This window comes from Anser cygnoides, chromosome 9 (assembly GCF_040182565.1).
Source record: "Anser cygnoides isolate HZ-2024a breed goose chromosome 9, Taihu_goose_T2T_genome, whole genome shotgun sequence".
Taxonomy (NCBI): Eukaryota; Metazoa; Chordata; class Aves; order Anseriformes; family Anatidae; genus Anser; species Anser cygnoides.
This window is the reverse complement of record NC_089881.1, coordinates 12,074,825-12,095,967: the sequence shown is the minus strand read 5'-3', so window position 1 is coordinate 12,095,967 and position 21,143 is coordinate 12,074,825. Positions and strand designations below refer to the sequence as shown.

General features: G+C 57.0%; 2 protein-coding genes across 4 annotated transcripts in view; one reads left to right on the top strand and one right to left on the bottom strand.

Annotated features, from left to right (window-relative positions):
* HDLBP (high density lipoprotein binding protein) overlaps positions 1 to 7,448 on the top strand; it is a 39,766-nt gene extending 32,318 nt beyond the window's left edge. For both annotated transcript variants that reach the window (XM_048077307.2, XM_048077308.2), the window contains exons 23-28: positions 371 to 505; positions 1,090 to 1,233; positions 1,399 to 1,584; positions 3,542 to 3,658; positions 4,123 to 4,251; positions 4,974 to 7,448. In XM_048077307.2, the coding sequence (XP_047933264.2) occupies positions 371 to 505; positions 1,090 to 1,233; positions 1,399 to 1,584; positions 3,542 to 3,658; positions 4,123 to 4,251; positions 4,974 to 5,060 (798 nt within the window). In that variant the 3' untranslated portion in view covers positions 5,061 to 7,448. The remainder of the gene's footprint in view (positions 1 to 370; positions 506 to 1,089; positions 1,234 to 1,398; positions 1,585 to 3,541; positions 3,659 to 4,122; positions 4,252 to 4,973) is intronic.
* Positions 7,449 to 8,096: 648 nt separating this feature from the next.
* On the bottom strand, positions 8,097 to 20,918 carry ANO7 (anoctamin 7). 2 transcript variants are annotated; one of them, XM_013186190.3, is made up of 24 exons: positions 19,469 to 20,918; positions 16,180 to 16,366; positions 15,953 to 16,019; positions 15,555 to 15,712; positions 15,189 to 15,296; positions 14,898 to 15,034; positions 14,719 to 14,776; positions 14,298 to 14,408; positions 14,049 to 14,214; positions 13,520 to 13,610; positions 13,342 to 13,438; positions 12,905 to 13,048; positions 12,679 to 12,816; positions 12,362 to 12,460; positions 12,154 to 12,256; positions 11,473 to 11,584; positions 10,932 to 10,986; positions 10,596 to 10,693; positions 10,300 to 10,454; positions 9,731 to 9,936; positions 9,363 to 9,505; positions 8,810 to 8,900; positions 8,612 to 8,731; positions 8,097 to 8,512 (listed from the first exon to the last, which is right to left on the bottom strand). In XM_013186190.3, the coding sequence occupies exons 2-24, from the start codon at positions 16,291 to 16,293 to the stop codon at positions 8,417 to 8,419; spliced, it is 2,667 nt and encodes an 888-aa protein (XP_013041644.3). In that variant the 5' UTR covers positions 16,294 to 16,366; positions 19,469 to 20,918; the 3' UTR covers positions 8,097 to 8,416. The 2 variants fall into 2 exon arrangements, with proteins under 2 accessions (XP_013041644.3, XP_013041646.3); XM_013186192.3 differs by lacking the exon at positions 19,469 to 20,918 and adding an exon at positions 19,036 to 19,449.
* Between the last annotated feature and the right edge of the window lie 225 nt (positions 20,919 to 21,143).

Here is a 21,143-nt window from a genome sequence, read left to right as displayed (position 1 = left end):
CCTATCTGGATTTCTTACCAGTGCGAGAGCTGTTTTCCCTCCTTGGCCATGCGATACAGCTCGGCCATGCCCGCCTGCTTGGAAGAATTCCCCAGGAGCCCGCAGGGACTGTGGACCTCTTGCTCTTGGGGCCAGTGCAGGTTGGCTGCAGACAGCACTGTTGAACACGTATTTGTTTCCTAGCCTCTCCAGGCTGATGCAGAGACTGCCAGGTCCTGAAGTCCTGCAGCAAAGCAATCTGATGTTGGTAATGGCTGAAGGAACAGGGTTCACGCTAGATGCAAGCTGTTCTTGGTAGCAGAGAGGATCAGTGAGAAGCTAATGTGCAGTGAGCGGTGGTACAAAGTGATAATCGTTACTTGTTGCTCAGGTAAACATCCAGGTCCCTGCTCCTGAGCTGCAGTCAGATGTCATCACCATCACTGGGCTGGCCACCAACCTGGACCGTGCCAAGACTGGGCTGCTGGAAAGAGTGAAGGAGCTGCAGGCTGAACAAGAGGATCGGGTAAGGCCTGTGCCTGTCCTTCCTTCCAGCTGAGCAAGGCTTCAGCCTCTGGGTGTTACCTTCAGAAGTTGTACAGACCTGTAGAACTCTTCTCCTGTTAATAGCGCCCTTCGCTGCTCTGCAGGTCTGGGGGACTCAGTGGCTTACCCAAATATAACCTGTTTAATATGAACTAACAGGAGAGTCTTGGGATTCTACTTTAGGAAACTCTGAACTGCCCAGGGCGCTCTCTCACCTTCACATCCCTTTGAGATGGCGCAGGGCAGGAGCCTCACTGTGCTAGAGTCTCTTTGTACCTCGTCTGGTGAACCCTTGTCCCAGCTCTGAACAAATAGTGTGAGGGATGATCTGGGTAGTTGTTTCCTACCTGTAGTTTCCTGCTGAACTTGGCAAAAAGCACGAGGCCCCTGCAGATGAATGTTCTGGGTACTCTTCTGTAGCCATGTGCACTCAGGCAGGACCTTGCAGAATCTGTCCCATGAATCTCAGAAGCCAAAAGGAATGCTGGGACTTCCGTGGCCGTCAGTGGAGCAGCCAGGGTGTGTTCCCTGCTGGTGTGCCTCACTCTGATTCTCTCTTTCCAGGCCTTGCGAAGCTTCAAGCTGACAGTCACTGTGGATCCCAAGTATCACCCTAAAATCATTGGGCGTAAGGGAGCAGTGATCACCCAGATCCGCACAGAGCATGAGGTCAACATCCAGTTCCCTGACAAGGATGATGAAAGTCAGGTGAGAGGGCAGAGGGGACACACAGGGGGTTGTTGGTTGTCTCTGAGCATGGGCTCTGACTTCCCTGTGCTGCTATTGAATAAGATAGAGGGTAAAAGGGAGTAGCAGGGAGTTTTGCGTAGCTGCTTATGAGCTTGGTTACTCACGTGCTTCCATGTGCCCCAGGCCCAAGACCAGATCACCATCACTGGCTATGAGAAGAATGCTGAGGCTGCCCGGGATGCCATCATGAAGATTGTTGGCGAGCTGGAGCAGATGGTCTCTGAGGATGTGACTCTGGACCACCGTGTTCACGCACGCATCATTGGTGCACGTGGCAAAGCCATCCGCAAAATCATGGATGAATTCAAGGTGAGCGGTGGGGCAGCACGGGCTGGGGGAGCTGTTTGGTACTAGGGTCTGAATTCAGGAGTGCCAGGTTCACATCTTGTGGTCCTTGTTTCTTGTGCCTGTTGAGCACCTCCAGCTGGAACAGAAGCAAAGAAAAAACAGTGCTGTTCTGCTTCCCTCAAGGTGTCATTGCAAATGTAGGAGCAAAGTCCCCTTTCAGTGGATTTCTTCCAGATGGGGTCCCAGATAGTCATTTGAAGGGAGAGGTGGCTGAGTGAGCTGCTCCACATACTGGAATTGGCCAGTCACTGGCACTGGGGAGCTGTGGGAGGGAACTATACCCAGACCCCCTTAGCATGAGCTCAGCTCAGAGGAGATCCTGTGGATTTGTCTAAGCCAGCATTGATTCCTGTGACTCAGATTCCCAAATACACTTTCAGGTCTCCAGATTTGGCTGCTGGAAGCTGAAAGGCTTTGGCAAAGCCAGCTCAGCCTGGGAAGGGCAGGGGCCTGCATCCCTGACAGCATGTGGCAGTAGCAGAGTGATTTACTACAGGGACAGTTAATGAACATGAATTCAGAGTGATGAGCCTTTGGGACTTGCATCTTGGCAGGTCTTGGTTGCTGAAACAAGCTGGTTTGTTCTGAAATGAGCAGCCTTTGGTTTTGGTCCCATCTTGTGTGACTTCCCTGCAGCCATCTGGAAGGCAAGCTGGAAGAGACCTCAGTGGCTGTGTACGGGAAACACTAAGCCAACTACATAAAATGGTCGTCAGCCAGGATTACTCTGTCTGTGGAGGAGATAGAAAACTTATTGTGCCTCCTGCTGATGGCTTGATGGAAAGGATGCTTGCAGCAGAATGAGGACACTGTCTGGAAATCCAGCCCTGTGCTGTTGCCACAGCACTGCACAGAGAATGGTTTGGGTTGGAAGGGACCTTGAAGATCATCTAATTCCAATCCCCTGCCCTGGGCAGGGACACCTCCCACCAGCCCAGGCTGCCCCCAGCCCCATCCAGCCTGGCCTTGGGCACTGCCAGGGATGGGGCACCCACAGCTGCTCTGGGCAGCCTGGGCCAGGGCCTCACTGCCCTCTGAGTGAAGAATTTCTTCCTTAGATCTAATCTAAATCTCCCCTCTTTTAGTTTAAAACCATTACTCCTTGTTCTATCACTCCATCCCCTGACAAAGAGTCCCTCCCCAGCTTTCCTGTAGCCCCCTTTAGGCACAGGAAGGCCACTGTAAGGTCTCCCCAGAGCCTTCTCTTCTCCAGGCTGAACTTGTGACTTCCTCTGAACCCGCTCCAACAGCTCCCTGTCCTTCTTGCTCTGGGGGCCCCAGAGCTGAGTGCAGGGCTCCAGGTGGGGTCTCATGAAAGCAGAGCAGAGGGGGACAATCCCCTCTCTCGCCCTGCTGCCCACGCTGCTTTTGGTGCAGCCCAGGGTACGGGTGGCTTTCTGGGCTGCAAGCACACATTGCTGGCTTGTGTAGAGCTTCCCATCAACCACCACCCCCAGGTCCTTCTCCTCAGGGCTGCTCTCAATCCATTCTCTGCCCAGCCTGGATTTGTGCTTGGGATTGCCCCGACCCAGATGCAGGACCTTGCACTTGGCCTTGTTGAACTTCATGAGATTCACACGGGTCCAGCCTGTCCAGGTCCCTCCGGATGGCATCCCTTCCCTCCAACCACACCACTCAGCTTGGTGGGCCTCTGGGCAGTGAGAGCAGCAGGGGCTGCTGGACTGTGGGATGTTACTGCAGGCTCTGCTCTGCCTTCCTCACAGGGGAAATGGACAGGCTTCAGGCCAGGTGTATTCCGGTGAATCCCCTGGTGTCTGAAGTGCGGAGCTCCTAAACAGACTTGAAGCAGTGAATGGATCGGGGCTTTTCTCTTTTGTGAATCCAGTGACAAAAGACTAAGGGAGTCTGTAGCTTTTCAGATGTGCAGGTGTAATTCCTGTGTTTCTTTGTGTTTCAGGTGGATATTCGCTTTCCCCAGAGTGGAGCTCCTGACCCCAACTGTGTGACCGTGACAGGACTCCCCGAGAACGTGGAAGAAGCTATTGATCACATCCTGAACTTGGAGGAAGAATATGTAAGTGTTTAGCAAATCTGGAATTTGCTTAGCAGGAATTTCCTCAACCACAGAGCTGGATGTCTGAGGTATCTCCATGTGGTGTTTTCTACCACAGCATCAGAGAACTCCATCTTTGTGCGGGTTGCAGTCAGCCCTGGTCTGCAGCTGTCCCTCAGACCACTGGCTGCAGAGCCCCAGGCTGTGCAAGGACTGGCCCCGCTGTCCAGGAGGGGACAGCGAACGAGCATGTTGGGACACCACCAAGATGTGCGCGTGCTTGCCTTGCTGCAGCTTGCATCGGTTGCAGCCTAGGGGTTGGTGGCCCTCAAACTAGCGGAGAAACGCCGTGTTCAGTGGTCGTGGAACAGGCTAGTGACCTTGGACAGGGTGCGGCATGTTGAGGTGTAGTTTGGGGGTGGAGGGGTTACACCAGTTTGAGGAACTGTCACGATCCACCTCCTAACCGGGCCATGTGACTGCAGCTTGCAGATGTGGTGGACAACGAGGCAATGCAGGTGTACATGAAGCCCTCCTCCCATGAAGAGTCCAAGGCCCCATCCAAGGGCTTTGTGGTGAGAGATGCCCCCTGGGCCACTGTCAACAATGAAAAGGTGAGTGCTGCTTCTGCTGCGGGCACGGGGGCACGGGGAGTGTGGCGCTGCCAAGGGCTGGCTCTGGGGTCTGGCCCTCCCATTTCAACTGGGAAAACAGCGCTCTCCCTCCTCTCTCCTTGGTGGCAGGGAAGAAGGCCGTGAGGGGCCGTCCTGGTCCGTGTGGCCTGGGCAAGCTGAGGGCAAGCCTAGGCTCTGCCTCCAGCTTCCAAAGCACTGCTGTCTCCTCTTCCAAACACCTTGCCTGTGGTGGATACAGTGGGGCTGCTGGGGACGGGGAGTCCTTACCGGAAAGGGTCCTGCCAGGTCATGTTGGTTTTAGGGGTTGCCATGGGGCCCTGGCACCTCTGACTTCTGCCGCAGCACAGAACGAGCTCAGTGTCTGTAGCTGTGTTCTGTCTGGGAGCAGTGAACTGGGGCACGTGGCAGCTCTGTTCTCAGCTGCCCCGGTGGCCTGACCCTGCTCCAGCGACCGAGTTACCGCGGTTGGGCTCTCAGAGCCCCTGATCCACCTGCTGTGTGCTTCTGTCCGCACCATCCTTGATGCCGTCTCTGGAGGCTCAACTGTCCACCTAGAGCAGTCCAAAGGACGTAATGATCCTGCTCAGCCCTCGCTCCTTGTCTCTGCCCATGGGACACAGGAAATGCTGCTTAGCACAGGGGTACTGTACAGGTTCACAGCAGGGCAGGAGCTTAACTTGTTCCCTTTTTGTTTGCTCTAGGCCCCTGATATGAGCAGTTCTGAAGATTTCCCCAGCTTTGGGGCTCAAGTCGCCCCCAAGACTCTTCCCTGGGGACCCAAACGATAATGACCTGGAAGCAGAAACATCTCCTCCAGCCCGCTGACCTGACACTAACCTGCCACAAATACTTCCTGTCTGAAATCTGACCCAGCGGCTGGAGCACAAGTCAATTGCCCCAAGAGGTCTCCTAATGGTGTCTGGAGTGCTAGACCCCATCCCGCTCCCCTCAGCTATCACCATGGCTAGGATTCACTCTCATCTCTTGATGGATATACTTTTCTTCTTTGGAACAAGACTTCCAGTCAGATTCAAACACTAAATGTGTGTGTTTTTGTTAGAAACTTCATAATTGACTCAAAGTGGCTAAGATTTACAGCTTCCCAAGCGCTAGCAGAAAAATCTGCTCTCTTGAGCATGTCTTACTAGGCATTCTCGCCTTCATTAGGAGACCTCCTTTACTGTGGCTAGGAATCTACTTCCTGTCTCATGACCTCAGGAAATAAATTTCCTTGACTTTCTAAAGCCAAAACGTTTGCCCTCTTTCCTTTGTGTTTATCCCAGGCCTTACCTTACCGTTGTAGAGTGCAATCAACTTTTTTCCTTTGAACTGCCAAAAATTCATTTAATGCTGATAGCTGACTGTGGGGAGAGCTTAAAATAATCTAAAAGGTCAGAAACTTAACTTTTTCAAGGAACAAAACCTTCAGTAGGCTGTAGAGGCAGCAGAGATGGAAGGGACCAGAACAAAGTACGGCTACCCTGGTCAGGTGAACACCTCGGAGTGCAGTGCGTGGCGGGCGCTCCCTCGCGCCACACCGAGCACAGCCCCAGCCTGCGCGCTTGATGAGTCTTCCAGTGCGTGACGACAGACCCCACTCCTAGTTCCCCGCGTTCCCTTGCGCACCCTTCCCAACAGCCGTGTGGGCAGGCAGGTGAGCCAGCACGTGGCAGCGTTACTGGATGGGACAGATTGGGGTTGGCGTGGCCCAAGAGAAGCTGGTTGGAAGCGGAGCCTTGAGAAGCTGTTGCGATGCTGCGAGCCCTGCAGCTTCTAAGCATGAGCGGTAGGGACACCAATTACTGTTGCCTTCTTTCTACCTCAAAAGTCAGTATGATGGTGGCCTCCCAGCGTAGGTGGGTGAGCAGCTGCTCCAACTCTCACCCTGGCACCCAGAGCAGAACCCTGGGGGAGAAGCAAGAGGAGCATTTTGTGGAGTGGCTGCGGGAGCTCCTCTGAAGGGAAGCTGAGAGCGGTCACGGTCGTGCAGGCGGTGAATGGGAGAGGACCGCAGGATTTTCTGAGCTAGAACCGGGCTTGGCCCCAAGGCTTTTGCCACAGCCTAGCAGCAGCCCCTGGCTGCAGCGGTGGTGAGTCAGGCTTCTGCTCTGATGGAACAGGGGAACTGAAAGCGAGGGGGCTGACAGTGCCGTGTGTCAAGCCCTCCCCGAGGCCTCCATTGTATGGGCTGGAGAGGGTGATCCGTGCTCTATACTCTGGGCTGCTTGTGCCTGGGCCCTGCCATGGCTTGCTCTGAGGGAGCTGTGCCCGAGCTTCTCCAGCCAGTAAGAGGAAAACCGTGTCTTTGTGGAGGGAGGCAGGGGGCAGGGAGTCCCTGTGTTCCCTCCTTTCCCTGCCTCTGTCCTACAGAAGGTTGTAGTCTGAGCCATTCCTCTAGCCCAGCTGCTTCAGCTCTTGGACAAGCAGGAGTCCCTAGTCTCTCTTCTCTAGTGCTGCTTATGGGGCAAAGGCAGGAATTCTGGCAGGCTGGGCCCAGCGTTCCTGCCTTTTCCAGCACCCTCAGCTCTGTCCGACAGGCCTGACGTGCCGACGCTTCTCCTTCCCCCACCAGCTCCTCGTGGTAGAGGCTGCTATGCAGAAGTTGAACCAAAATCTCAGAGTGCTCTCTGTAAATTCGAGATGTGGCTGAAGCTAACTGCGTCCTGCCGCAGGGCACCCAGCTCCCCTGAAGGATGGGGTGGCTTTGCCTCCCCCGGGAGACGGCTAACAGGATGGGGCAGACAGAACTAGGGTGACACCCTCCCATCCGTGTCTGTCAGAAAATGGTTATACCCCTGTAGCTTAGGTCTGTCCTATGTCGCCAAGCCTACCCCCCCCCTTCCTCTTTATGCCCCCCTGCCCTCACCAGTTGCACAGCTAGGCTTGAGTTACATTTGGGGCGCCACTGTCTGGGTCTGCCCCGCAGCCCGACCCTCCACTCTAAAGAAGGTCATGAAGTGATTGTACCTAGTACTGTCCCCCACCACCCTCCTTCCGCAGCAGACTGTGGCATGTGTCCATTTCCTCTCTGACGTCTTCCATATTGTACGTTTCCATAGCAATGATCCCTTGGCCTTAACTTTGGAATTTGGAGACTATATGCAAACATGTAAAAAGGCTCATGAGTATGGATGACACTGGAATTTTATAAATTCTAAAATAAAACCTGAAACAGCTTGGAGTGTCACGGATATTATTTCTACCGGTGGGTTGAGATCCAGGGCAGCCCCCGCTTGGCTGGGTTCAGCCCAACTTGAGGAGCCCCAGCTTGCACGTGTGAGCCTCTGCTGCGGCAGTGCCCTTGCTGAGGAGGGATGCGCACGGAGAACGCTGGTCTGAGGGGAGGTGAGAGCAGCGCCCAGCAGCAGTGGAGGAAGGCACCCACGTGCTCACAGCCAGCAAGGTGATGCCACGGCTGCTGCTGGTACAGGGGAGGAGAGGGAGGCAGCAGCTGCAGTCCCTCTTGCCCACCCCGATGAGAACCTCTGCCTTCTGCAGCTCTCGCTCCTGCCCAGTGCCCGCCTGCCAGGGCCAAGCTGCTGCTCTTGAGAAGCAAAGCTTTTTTCAGGGGCTGTTTCCCCCCATGGTGCCCATGTCAAATGATAGCAGCACACCTCCCACCCTCGCGTGGGGTCCCCATAGCTTTCCCACAGCTCAGCTGTTTCTTACCTACTTACTTAGGGTGGCAGGAGCAAAGCCTCCCGCTGCGGTTACGGTAAGCACCCGGCGCAGGAGACAGCAGAAGCAACAGCCAGTCCAGGCAGCCCTACCGCGACTCACCCCAGGCGGGGGCAAGTCAACCTGTGCTTGTGCTGACCAGCCTAGCAGCAGCTGCAGGCAAGAGCCTGCCTTTGCTAGCTGAGCACCAGCAGGGAGGCCTACCAGCCCAGGACCTCGGTGTGGCTGGCCACCTTTAATTCATTTACGCCACGGGGCAGTTCCCTCGTAGTAACGCAGTGAGCCTGGACAAATGCCCAGAGCTGGCTGCCTCCCTCCCCGCCTGCAGCAGCAGCCTAGCCCTGGTGTCCGTGTGGCAGAGCTGCCCTGAGCCAGCCCAGCAGGACTGGCCGGCCGGCATGCTGCCCCACGGCTCCACGCTGCTGTGAGGAGGAGCAGGTTGTGGTCCTGGGGCACGCTGCGGCTCTCAGCTGCCCTCAACCTGCTCGGTTTCCCAGTCCCTGCTTGCTGCTGGATCCGCGGTGCTGGCCTTGCTTCTTGTCTCCCGTCTCTCCAAAAGGACCTGAATCATGGAAAAAGGGAGCTGCTGTTTGCACTCGCAGAAGGTGCTGGAGCTCCATACAGGTACCACGGAACCAGCACGAAAGGCAGCTGCACACACCTTGTTCTCAGCCAGGGCCTCCTTGGCCAGGTACCGCTCGCGCTTCACCTTGACCTCCACCGACTCAGGAATGTCAGGAACCAGGCAGGCGATCACACGCCCAATAAAGAAAACCACGTGCTGGAAGCGAGAGGGACGGAGGGGTTGGCACAGCTCCACCCAGCACCCGTGTCTCCCCGCGGGGCTTGGCGCTGGTACCTCAAACACGATGACGAAGCCCAAGCGTACGGCCAGCAGGTGCCAGTAGGTCAACGTCAAATTTCCATCCTGGTCTCTGAACGCCCTGTACCTGTAGAAGCCACGTGCAGCCATCACTGCACCCACCCGCCCCGCGGCTGGCGTCACCATCACGCGTCACCGCAGGATGTGATCGCGGCAGAGGGCCGAGCAGCAGGCAGCCCAGCCCTGGGGCACTTTTGGCCATCTCCCCAGACAGGTTGTGACATTTTCTTCCTCTGGTGAAGCAAATCTCTCCACAGCTGGAGAGCTTTTGAAGTCATTGCTCCAAAACACTCAGGCACGTTAAACCAAGGGTGGGGAGGGATCAGGGGAGTCACTGAGACAGGTTGCTTGCCCCCACACCACCTGCCCTGCCCCAGCCCATGGGCACGTGCTGGGCAAACCCTGGGATGAGCACCTCAGGAAAGCAGGCGGACAGCCTGGACCTGGCTGACGGCCTCTGTGCTGAACGAAATACTTGCTGGGAAGGAGGTGGCAGCAGCCAAAAGCCGAGGTGGGAAGGAGCTCCCACCTGCACATGGTGTTGCTTTGCTGGACAAAGTCCCACGGCGCGTAGGCCAAGGTGAAGTTCACGTAGCCACGCAGGCTGCTGTCGTGGATGTACTCGTAGTACACGCGGGGCAGGAAATCGGAGGTGAAGGCGATGAGGAAGGCCTGGGGGGAGGGAGAGGTGCTGCAGAAGTCCCGCAGCTGGGGGAGGCCCCAGCCCCGCCGCCCTGCCCCACGGCTCTGAGTTTTTTGCCTGCCTGTCCCAGAGGAAGCGCACCTCTGCAAAGGCAGACCCGCCCTCCTCACTGAGCCAGCCAACAGAGCTTTTTTCCCTGATTTTCCATTTGCAACCCCTCAGCGCTGCCACCGCCACCCCGCTGCCCAGCGTACGTTGCTGATGACAGCCAGGTGGGTGATGACCTCCAGGATGGAGAACCAGATGCCGATGCCCTGTGCCCGCTCGGCCACGGGCCGCCGGTAGTCACAGACGAACTTGCGGGCGTCCAGGCGGATCTCCACCCAGTTGTTGAGCAGGGCAAAGAGGGGTGCCAGGGGACAGGCAGCCACGAAAATGGTGATGAAGCCAAACTGCAGGACTGGAAGGAAAAAGAGGAGGAGAGGGGAAGGACAGGTTGAGAGCAGCAGCGACAACTGCAGCGTCTCCCAGTCCCTTCCCACTGCTCCCACTTGAGCAGAGCCCAGAGCTCCAGGCGCCTGCGAGAGCCTCACCGAGCCCCGAGGCCCCACGTGGGCACAGAGCTGGAAGCCCCCAAGGAGGGCTTGAGGTGGGACTCGGGCTGGACTCCAGCGTAAAGCCCAGCCCGAGGAATATTTTGTGCCTTAACCCAGGCCAGCAGGGAGGAGGCGGACACAGGGAAAGGGGCTCCCCTCGCTGGGACTGCACAGCCTGACGCCGTGCTCTCCCCCTCCCCATGGCCGGGTGCGGGGCCGGTTCCTACCCATCTCCAGGTACTCATCAAACAGCCCCTCAAAGGCCAGCAGCTGGTGGTTGACCACCCAGGGTGCCTGCTCCGCCGGGACCAGCCCACCCTCCCCGACGGCCTTCTTCTTTGTGGAGAGGAGCTTGTGCTTGTGCCACCAACACCTCAGCTTCCTGGGGAGAAAAGAGGGGCTGTGTCCCACACCACAGCCCGCGGCACCGGCCAAGCACCCCCCAGAGGAGCCTCTGCACCGCTCAGGGCTTGCCCTGCCCTGAGACAGGGTGCGCGATGGGTGCTGCTGCCGCAGTACTCACGGGATGGCCACCTCCTGCACGTTGTTGATGATCTGCTTCCCCACCATGATGACCAGCAGCTCCTGGGCCAGCTCGATGAAGCACCCACCTGGGCTGCACTGCGGGGAGAGGGGGGGTCCTTCAGCACGCAGCTCCTGGCACAGGGGGAGACCCAGCACCCAGACCCCGAGCAGGGGATGGGGTCACCACGGTGAGCACCGGCCTGGGCCAGGCTGGCAGCCAGGGGAATGCATCCTGCTGGGTGAGCACAGCTCAGGGATGCCCCACAGGCACCGTGCCGTGTCCTGGCACGGCCCCGAAGCCGACATCACCACCAGCCCCCTGCACCACGCTCACCTCCTCGTTGCGGATGCCCAAAAAGCTCCGGTAGTTCCCAGGGTAGCCAACGAACCTGTGGGAGCCACGGCAGAGCCGTGAGCGGGCATCCCAGCTCCCTCCAGCCGCCCTGTTCCCTGGGCCATGAGGGGAGCATCGCCGGGGGCTGCGGGGGCTCAGCCCACCCTCTGCCACCCCACCTTCTGCTCTGCTGCTGGCTGTGGAAAGGGGTCACCGAGCGAAGGGCCTGGTCTGGTAGACCTGGACCCGTCGTCTCCCTCACTAAGGGAGCTGGCGGTGGTGTCCCCGAAGGAGGGGGTCCCCCAGCCCTCCGGCGGGCCCAATCCTCCCACCATGGTGCTCCCCCTGAGGTGGCAGCAGCACTCCAGGCCCTTCAGCCCTGCAAGGCCGCCCTGCCCAGCCCTGCAGAGCCCAGCGGTCCCAGAGGGAGCGGGAAGGGCCCTTCTTCCCCCACGGGCCTTAGAATCGTCAAATTATAGAATCCTTTAGGTTGGAAAATACCTCCAAGGTCCTCCAGTCCAACCGTTAACCTACCACTTACTTGCCCTTGAAGAAGGCTATGTACATGGGAAAGGAGTAGAAGGTGACAAACTGGAAGACGAACACTTTGAAGGTAAAGGCATCCTCATACTTGGTCTGGGTGCGGTGCATCTCTGCCAGGGGGAAGCACAGGGATGTGGCCCCACGCTGCTCTGAGGTGCTTGCCTGCCTCATGGTGGCCGTCACCCTGACTCAGTGCTAACAGAGCCTCAGCGCCCCGGCCCCAACCCTGCTGCTTTACCCGCAAAGTCAGCCCAAGATGTCCAGACACCCGTGTGCTTTGCACCAAAAAAATAAACTTCATTCCCTCTTCTCAGCAGAAACAGGCTGTGTACCACATTATACATGGTAAAAATATTCCAGGCACTTTTCTCCCCCAAGCCCCAGCAGTCAGCTCAAAACTCTTCATACAACACTCCACCCCCCCCCCCCCAAAAAAAAAAAATCTTGAGCAGAAGGGAACCCCTGTACTCACTTTTTTTTTTTTTTTCTGCAGCCCAAACACTTTTCACCTAAGGTCCTATTTCCCCAGCTCTCCTCTACTTCACACAACTCAGCTTCCCCTTGACATCAGCCAGCCCCTACTGGGGGGCTGCGTCCCAGCACCGAGCTCGTTGGGTTTGGTGCTTTGCCATTACAAAGGGCTCCTTCCGTCCAGCTTGCAGGACCCTAATCAGCTTACCCCACTTGGTAAGGAGATGAGCCAGGGAAATATAGATCTTGGAGAGGATGAGGATGAAGAAGAGGTTCACCACTGAGCTGGAGATGCTGGCGATGCGCGATGCCTACAGGGGAAGCAAGCAGGCAGAGCACACACAGCAGAGTGCGGCAAATGAGCTGGCAAACCAAGCCCATCCGCTTGGCCTGGAGCAGCTCTGACCACCTCTTACCGAAGCCACAAACCAGAAGTACCCTGAGCTGGAGAGGAGGATGGCAACAACTGTCCGGTACAGGATAATGGAGACCACGAACATCACCACCATGGCAATCTGCAAACACAGCGCGCTGTGTATGAGCAGGGATCAGAGCTTGCATCAAAGGAAAACTCCACTATTATCCCAGGGCACCAGGAGCTGCGAGGGAGCTCCAGCACTGAGCTGGTGAAGAGCCAGAGGACACGCATCCACCCCCACCTTCATCCACACGCTCTTTCCTCAAACAGATCCCATTCCACCACATCCCACTTCTCCAGCCCTTGTGATCTTACCAACATTATAATGACCACCAAACCAGCCACAATTCGATGGATGCGGCTGCGCTTGGGGAAATACGGCTCCTCTGCCCCAGTTATAGGGTTTATTATCGTCATGGGAGCCATGGCAGTGAACTGGGGCCGGGGCCGCTCCTGGGAAAGAGGGGGAAAAGGCATCAGAGGCATCCGGTGGCTTTTGTCCATATGGTTTTGGAATGTATTGCAAAGGGCCGGACCCCACCTCAATGTCCTCAAACTCAGAGCAGTCCCAGCGATGTGCCAGGGATGCGTTTGTCCGCTTCCAGAACTCCAGGAACAGCACTGCCCATAGGGACATGAAGATGCTGAAGAAGATGGTCCCACCGTGGTCAAAGAGACGGCCCGCCTGTGGGCAGAGCGGGCATGAGGGCCGGGCCAGGGCAGCGGGAGCTGCTGGTTAACGTGGCCCAGCCCACCTGAGGGACATGGTCTCTTGTCCACCATGGGGACAAGGTCTCACATCCACCATGTCCATCGTGGAGACACGGCCTAATGTCCACCCCAGGGACACGGTCTTACATTAGCAGGAGTGAAGAGGGCAAATCCCTGCGGGCATCCTACAACCCGGCCCTACGAGTGACCGCAGGGATGGAGCTCTACCCCTGGCGCCATGCTTCCCCTGTGGAGCCAGGACCTCACCATGAAAGTGCTGCAGGTGTCGGAGAGCTGCCAGTAGGGGCAGGACTTGCAGAGCGGACACATCCGGAACTGCTCTTTGCTCTCACAGATCTCCTGCCTGCAGGCAAGGGAAGGAGCATGCAGCAGGGCTCAGCTCAGACTCTCACCGTTTCTCCCCTGGGGAGGTGGGGACACTTACGCAGGTACGTCACTGAACACCAGGAAAATGCCTGCGATGAACACCACAGTCCCCGTCACGGCAGCGGGTAAGAGCCATCCCGTGTAGAAGCCTGCGGGCAGCAGGGACAGGCAGCATGAGTCCTGTCGGCCTCCACCGCAGTCCCCGAGGACAAGTGCTGCCCAAACCCAGCCCAGCACCAGCCTAAAGCCACACAGGGCTTGGAAGACCTGAACACGGACTTGAGGCTCTAGATATATGTGTCACGGCTGACTTGTGGTGCCTCCAAACTGGAGAACATCCTGGGACAGAGCTGCAACCACACACAGGCAGGACCAAGGTGGGCATCGCTCTGCTTCCAGCAAAAGCAGGCTGGGGCCAGGAGGAGAGACCCAGGAGGAGCCCCGAGGTGCTGGGGAAGGGCTGAAGGTGACCAGGACTGGCAGGCCACCAAGGGTTTCCCACCCGAGGCAGTGCACAGGGACGAGCACATTTCATCCGGGGACCCCATCCAGGAGCTGAGGGCTGCTCTGGAGCCGGTGGCACTCACCCAGCCAGGCGAAGTAGAAAGCGACTTTCTCCCCAAAGTACTTGCGGACGTGGTCCAGAGGCTGGTACTTGCTCCACTTCCTCCAGTTGGCCCAGTACTGGAAAAGGACCTGGCGCGGGCTGGGGCTGCCAGAGGCTGGCCCCTCCGGCAGGGCCTCGCAGGAGCCCTACGAGGATGGGGGACATGGGCGAGGGCCCGGCCAGGGCTGTGGGTCCGTCAGGGAGCCCCGGGGCTGGGACTATGCCTTGCCTCATGCAGCGGGAATGCGGCAGTGAAGACACCCTCGCTCAGCAGCCGGTCCACCCCCACCTCCCGCTCCTTGGAGCAGCCATACTGCGTGGTGGCCAGGATCTCGTAGAGCTGCGGAGGAAAGGACGAGGCAGGGAGGGGGCTTCAGCCACATGGATTGGGGTCCCCACCACCCATTGACTCTTCGCCTCCAAGCCTGATCCTCCAAAACGTTGTCATGCCCTTTCCCAAATATTGACCAGCAGCAGGAGGGTCTCTACCCATACCTTCTATCCCATCGGTGGTATTTTACACACAGCAACCTATCTGGGGACATCTGACACCCCCCATGTTTGTGCCACCTGCCTGCAGAGCTGCTCCCCCAGACCCTCCAGCCCACCCAGGACCAGGGAAGGGGACCATGGCAGCCCCTGGTGCTCACGATTTGGTGCCTCTGAGTTGTGGAGAAGAAGGTGTCCTGCTTGTCGCTCCCCAGGAACCTACACAGAGGAGCAGCTTGGCCCTAGGATGCTGGTGGGGGTGAGGAGCTGCTGCTCCTGGCTGTGCTGTGCACGGGCAGAGGGAAGGAATGGCCTGCGCAGCCTCTCCTGGGGTGCTTACCACTGCAGCTTGTTGACCTTGAAGGGGCAGGTGTAGTAGTCCAGTGGCAGGCTGGGGACCTCCTGGGCCATGGCGTTGGGGATGCCCAGCTGCCGCAGCACTCTGTCTGACCAGTGGGAGGTCTGGTTGGGCAGCGCCTGAGCACACACAGCCAAAACGTCTCAGAAGGAGGGAGAGGGAGGGAGATGGCAGCAAAGCGTGGGACCGTGGGGTGCAGCACAATGCCTGGGCACTTGGCAGTGCTGGTGGCACTGTCCCCTGACCCGGCGTGCCGAGGCACCCTGGCCTTACCTGCAACGGCACACGGAGCTGCAGCTCCTCAGCATAGTAGCAGAGCACACTCCAGGGCGCACTCAGCAGCAGGTAGTGCACCACCTTCTTCTCCACGCGGGCCGTGTGCTGGTGGGAGAGGAGGCCCGGGTGGGGATGAGGCTGCTGGCACTGGTACAGGTCCCTGCAGGATCTGTCAGGATCAGCCCAGCCACCCCTCACTGCCCCCGGGAGCCAGCCCACTGGGATGGAGCCCTCATCAGGTCCCGCCATGTGCTCCTGCTTGGCTCCCTGCAAGCCCGGGCTGCTCTACTGGGGCCAGGGCACAATGCCATCATCCCTGAGCAATGGTTGATGCAGCAGGGAGAAGGTCAGGTCCCTGGGTACCTTTTCCATGTGGAGGCCAGCAGCATGGAGCTTGTCCAGGAACTTCTTCCGCCAGGTCCTGTGGATGGTGGTGGATCTCTCTTGCAAGGCCCTGTTCTCACGGCTGCCCTTCTGCCCGCTCAGCTCCCTGGGGACTGTTTCCCACACAAGGACGAAATCTGCAGCAGGAAGATAGAGCTCGTGGCAGGAAGCTCAAAGACCCTAATAAGGGACAGGCTGAGGCTCTGAAGACTGCCAGGGATCAGCTGCTATCGACAGGCCATGCTGCCACCAGCTCCAGCTGTGAAGATGGAGGACATTCCCCATCCTCCTCAGCCCAACAGGGGAGCCTATCCAGCCCCTGCCTTCTCGCCACAATGAAAGGAAACAGGCCTCAAAGATCAGCCTCTCTCCCTCACCTATCCTTGTGCAGCCGTCGCTGAAGACATTGGCCGTGCTCTTCTCACCCAGGGATGTGTTGCCAGCCTGGAAATAAGGCATCAACAGCAATAAGAGCTGGTAGTCCCCAAACAGCTGGATTGCTAGCTACCTAGAAGGGCAGGGGACTGTCCCAGAACAAACTGGCAAACCTGCCCTGTTCACAGCTGCCCTGGTTCCTCTCCTACCCCATGGTATGGCCACCCACCTGGGAGATTTCCACAGCATCCTCGCTCAGGCTCCCATAGCAGGCTACTCGTCCGCCGCTGTCCTGTCCTACCAGACTGCTGTGGGGATCATCCGAGGTCCTCCTCCGCTGCATGGCGAGCCCTCATGCCAGCAGCCACTCCAGGTGCTGAGAAGCCAACAGAGGCGCTCCAGGCCTAGGAGAAGGGCTGAGTGCCCCGGTGGTGTCAGGGTCCTGATGCCGGAGGTGTGTGCAGCCTTGCTGGCTCCTCCACCAGGCCCTCAGCCTGGAGCTCCTGCCTGCCTGTCACGCGAGCTGGGCAAGGCAGGACCCTGCTCAGCTCGCCACCAGGAATATGTCCAACAACTCGGACGCAGCACTCGCGGTGCAGTCTCACCACAAGGGGACAACCACCTCCCCGGTCCCACTGGCCACGCTGTTTCTGACGCAGGCCAGGATGCCGTCGGCCACCTTGGCCACCCGGGCACAGCGCTGGCCCACGCTCGGGTGACTGTTGACCAGCACCCGCGGGTCCTTTTTCTGCTGGGCAGCTTTCCAGCCACTCTCCCCCGAGCCGGTGTCGCTACACAGGGTTGTGGTGACCCAGGCGCAGCACCCGCTGCCCGGCCTTGCTGGAAGTCGTGCGGCTGGATGTGGCCCAGCCATCCAGCCCGTCCCGGTCCCTCTGCAAAGCTGTCCTCAGTCCAGGTCACTGGTGAAAGTGCTAAACAAAACTGTCCCTGGTACTGAGCCCTGGGCAACTCTACTTGTGATCAGCCATCAGGTGGATTGAACTCCACTCGCTACAACTCCTGGAGACCAGCCAGTCAGCCAGTTCTTCACCCAGCAAACTGTACGCCCGTCCAAGCCATGAGCATCCAGTTTCTCCAGGAAAACACTGTGGGAAACTGTCAAACACTTAACTAAAATCCAAGTAAGCAACATCCACAGCCTTCCCCTCATGCACTCCGTGGGTCACCTTGTCATAGAAGGAGACCAGGTAAGTCAAGCAGGACCCCATTCATTACCCCATGCTGACTGGCCTGATCACCTGTTTATCCTGTACGTGCCATGTGATGGCACTCAAGGTAATCTGCTCCATTAACATCCCCAGCACTGAGGTCAGACTGACAGGCCAGTAGTTCCCCAGGTCCTCCTTCCATCCCTCCTTGTAGATGGCCGTCACACTCACGGACCTCCAGCCAACTGGGACCTCCCCAGCTGGTCAAGACTGCTGGTGAATTACCGAAAGCGGCTTGGTTAGCACTTCCACCAGCTCCTTCAGTACCGCTTGGTGGATCCCATCTGACCCCATAGGCTTGTGAATATTCAGATGATGTAATAGGTCACTTACAGTTTCCCATTGGATTGTAGGAGCTTCATTTTGCTCCCTGTCACTGTCTCTCAACTCAGGGGCTGGGTACCCGGAGAACAACTGCCCTTACTAATAAAAACTGAGGCAAAAAAGGCAGTAGGTGCTTCAGCCTTATCTTCACCTTTTGTCACTGTTTCCCCTCACATCCAATAAAGGGTGTCGATTCTCCTTAATCCTCCTTTTACTGTTGATGTATTTATGAAAGTATTTATAAAATATTTATTTGTATCATCTTTTACTGCACTAGCCAAACTGAGTTCCAGCTGGGCTTTGGCCTTTCTAATTTTCTCCCTGCACAACTCAAGGGAGAACTCAACAAAAACTGAGTTGCCTGCCCCTTCTTCCCGAGGTCATAAACTCTCTTTTTCTCCCTGAGTTCCAGAAGCTCTCTGTTCAGCCATGCTGCTCTTCTCCCCTGCCAGCCTTTTTCCTGGCATTGAGATGGCCTGCTCCTGGGACTTCAAGGTTTCATTCTTGAGGAAAGTCCCGACTTCCTGGACTCCTTTGCCTTTCAGAACCCCCTCCCAATGTACTCTGTCAACCAGGTCTCTGAACCGGCCAAAGCCTGCCCTCTGGAAATCCAAGGTAGCAGTTCCACTAACTGCCTTCCTTACTTAACCAAAGATCAAAAACTCTTCACGATCACTCTGTCCAAGACTGCAGTCGGTTCCCTCACCACCTGCGTCAGGAAGTTATCCTTCACACTCTCCAGGGACCTCCTACACTGTCTCCTCTCTGCCTTATCATATTTCCAGCAGACATCTGGGAAGTTGACGTCCCCCTTGAGAACAAGAGCTAGCAATGAGGTTTCCCTCCCCTGCCAGCTTTAGTTTAAAGCTCTCTTCAACACCCTGTAACTGCAGATGCTCTTCCCCTCCTCCAACAGATGAACCCCATCAGCTCCCAGTAGACCAGGTTTCCCAAAGAGAGTCCCATGGCCTAAAGAGCCAGTTGGTTACTGGTTTGGTTCATCTCAGGCTGTAGCAGAGCCCATGCACCCAGCAGCTGCCCACAGTTGTCACCAGAAGCACCCCAGCAAGCAGCACGGTGGGGCAAGCGCTCGTTATCCAAATGCACCTCACCGCCATGGCCAAAAGCAAGGTGGGGAGACAAGGGCCAAGCATGAAACCTCCCCAAGGAAGCACCCCCATTATCCCGTATCTAACATCCTGAAAAGCTCAGGGCCCATCTACCCCCTAAGAAGCCCCATCACAGCCAGCAGCCCTTTTGTCACACACGGATCTGTGCTGAGCAAACTGCTCCAGAAGCAGCTCCCGGGAGCACCTTGCAGCAGAGCCCCTTCACGTGCAGGACCTGCTCATTGCTCCCAGCAGACATCAATAAAAATACCAGCCGATTGCCACAGCAGTTCAGGATCGGACCCTCGTGTTGGGGAAGCAACCACAAGGCTCCGAGAAGCAGGGGCTGTGTCTCCTGCCCCACCAGCTGGTGCCCCACACCTTAGGGAGATGCCTGGAAAACCCGTGGCTTCCCTACCTTACCTCCCACAGCGTCACACAGCGAGGGGTCCTGCTTCTCCTCGGGGGCCTGGGAAGCGTCACCCACCCATCCAGGTGCTTCAACCCAGCATTTTTTTAGTCGCTCCTCAGCATGGGCAAGGCCGGACCGTGTGCGTGAGGGGTACGGCCGGGGGACAGGCTTGCGAGCACCTTCCTTCGGCGCAGGCCCTGCCTTTGTTTGAGCTGGAGGTGGGGACCTGAATGGCCCTGAACAAACAGGACGCGGCAGAGCTCTGGGGACATGCCAGCGAGGCGGGGGACAAACGCCACGTCCCCGCGAGCTGGCTGAGGAGGCAGCAGCTGTGAGGGAGCCCGGGGGCACTGAATGACAGAGGTGCCCACGCGCAAGCTGGTTGTCTGCTTTTACAGCCACTGCGGGGTGCAGAAGACAGTTCCACCCACCAACCCCACACACCTGCCTCAGGACAAGATGAATCTCCCAAACCTCCCGCGAGCACAAGGGGAGCTGAGCAGCTCCAACGCGGGCACCCAGGTGGGTGAGGTGACCCCGTCCCAAGCCCAGCACGGGCACAGCTGGGAGATGCCCCCCCCCCGGCTCCGGCCGAAGCTTCCACGGCATCACAATCCGCATGGAGCACGAGCGGCCTGCAAATGGAGACAGCCTCCCTGAGGAGAGAACACCCTGCCCTGTTTAATGCCACTGGTCTCACGCTGAAGAGGGAAGGATTCACTCCCAGCTTCCAAAAGTTCGAATCTACTTCAGATTTGAATGAGCTGAAAATTAGATTTGTTCAGTCATTCTTGCTCGCCCTAGAGCTAGTTTTCAAACAGTACATGTCATTTTTCCTCATGTATTTTTCTGTGGTTTGACAATAACACCGTGAGACTTTCAGCTCTGATGGGCAGTGGTTCAACAAAACCTTTCAGGCTGTCAGGCAGCACACCTCATGCTAGCACCAACACCCCATCGCTATCGGCTCTTGTTCAATCCCTGATGGAGGAAAGGGATACGTATCTTAGATGACAGACTGAATTTTGCATTGTGGCTGGAGACCTCACAGCACAAACCAACTTACATATCCCTTGAGCAGCTTTCATATTTCATTGCTATGTTCCTTACAAGCGCTACAGACCACACACGAAATGTTTCCCAGGTACCTCACAGGTTCACTGGACAAAAGTTGCAAAAACTGAGCAGGTGCCAAAATCTCCCGAGTCGGCTGCAGAGCGAGTAGCTTCCGCTTTCTCAGTTCTCTCAGCCCATGCATCAGCACAGGCAGGACACGTTAAAACATCCACACCACAGCTTTTAACCCCAGGAGCAATGACATAGCTGATAGACAAACACACCGGCAGATGGCAAGTGCTTCCAGGCAGGTTCTCCGGACATTCAAGGAATGAAGTTCAGTTGCCCAGATCAAACACAGGTATAGAGGGCTGACTGCCACATCACCACATTCAGCAGAAGCAGGACACGGTTCATATTTCTTGAGTGCAAATACTGGCTGTAATGAAGTGCCACCAAACCCTCACCTTGCTGTCCAGTGGCATTAATAAACACACTAACATCAATAATAATAGGATTTAGTACTCCTAAAAAACAAATGACAATAAAAAGACAACGCCAAATACAGTGGCCACAGAACAGTCCAACCCGAACAATCATCTTGCAGTCACCAATTCCTGAACGCTGTAAGAGGTTGTATTTACAAAAGCACTTCAGGACTCCTATCACAAATAAAGCCTGCTGCAGCTGGCCCCGAACAGTTTGACAACGGCTGCAGTCACTGAGCAGAGAACAAGTAACCATGACAGACTGCATGGCAGTGAAACAGCTTTCACTACACCTTGGTAATCTCACCCTCTCCTTCTGCGTCAGCGACAAGCCCTTACGAAGGAAGAGCAGTGTCTTACTTCTCTCCCGGCTGATGCTGGCAAAACTGCAGTCCAGGCAGGTGGGCTTCATGGCGAACTTCTACCAAGGGACGTTGAGAGCATTTACAAGATTAAAAACACATTTTAAGACATACTAAATCAACGTCTTCCTCTAGAGTGTGTCCACTCATTCTTATTAAAAACCAGAACGCCCACGGAAGCTTCCAGCTTCACTTCAGAAAGTGAGTTATCAC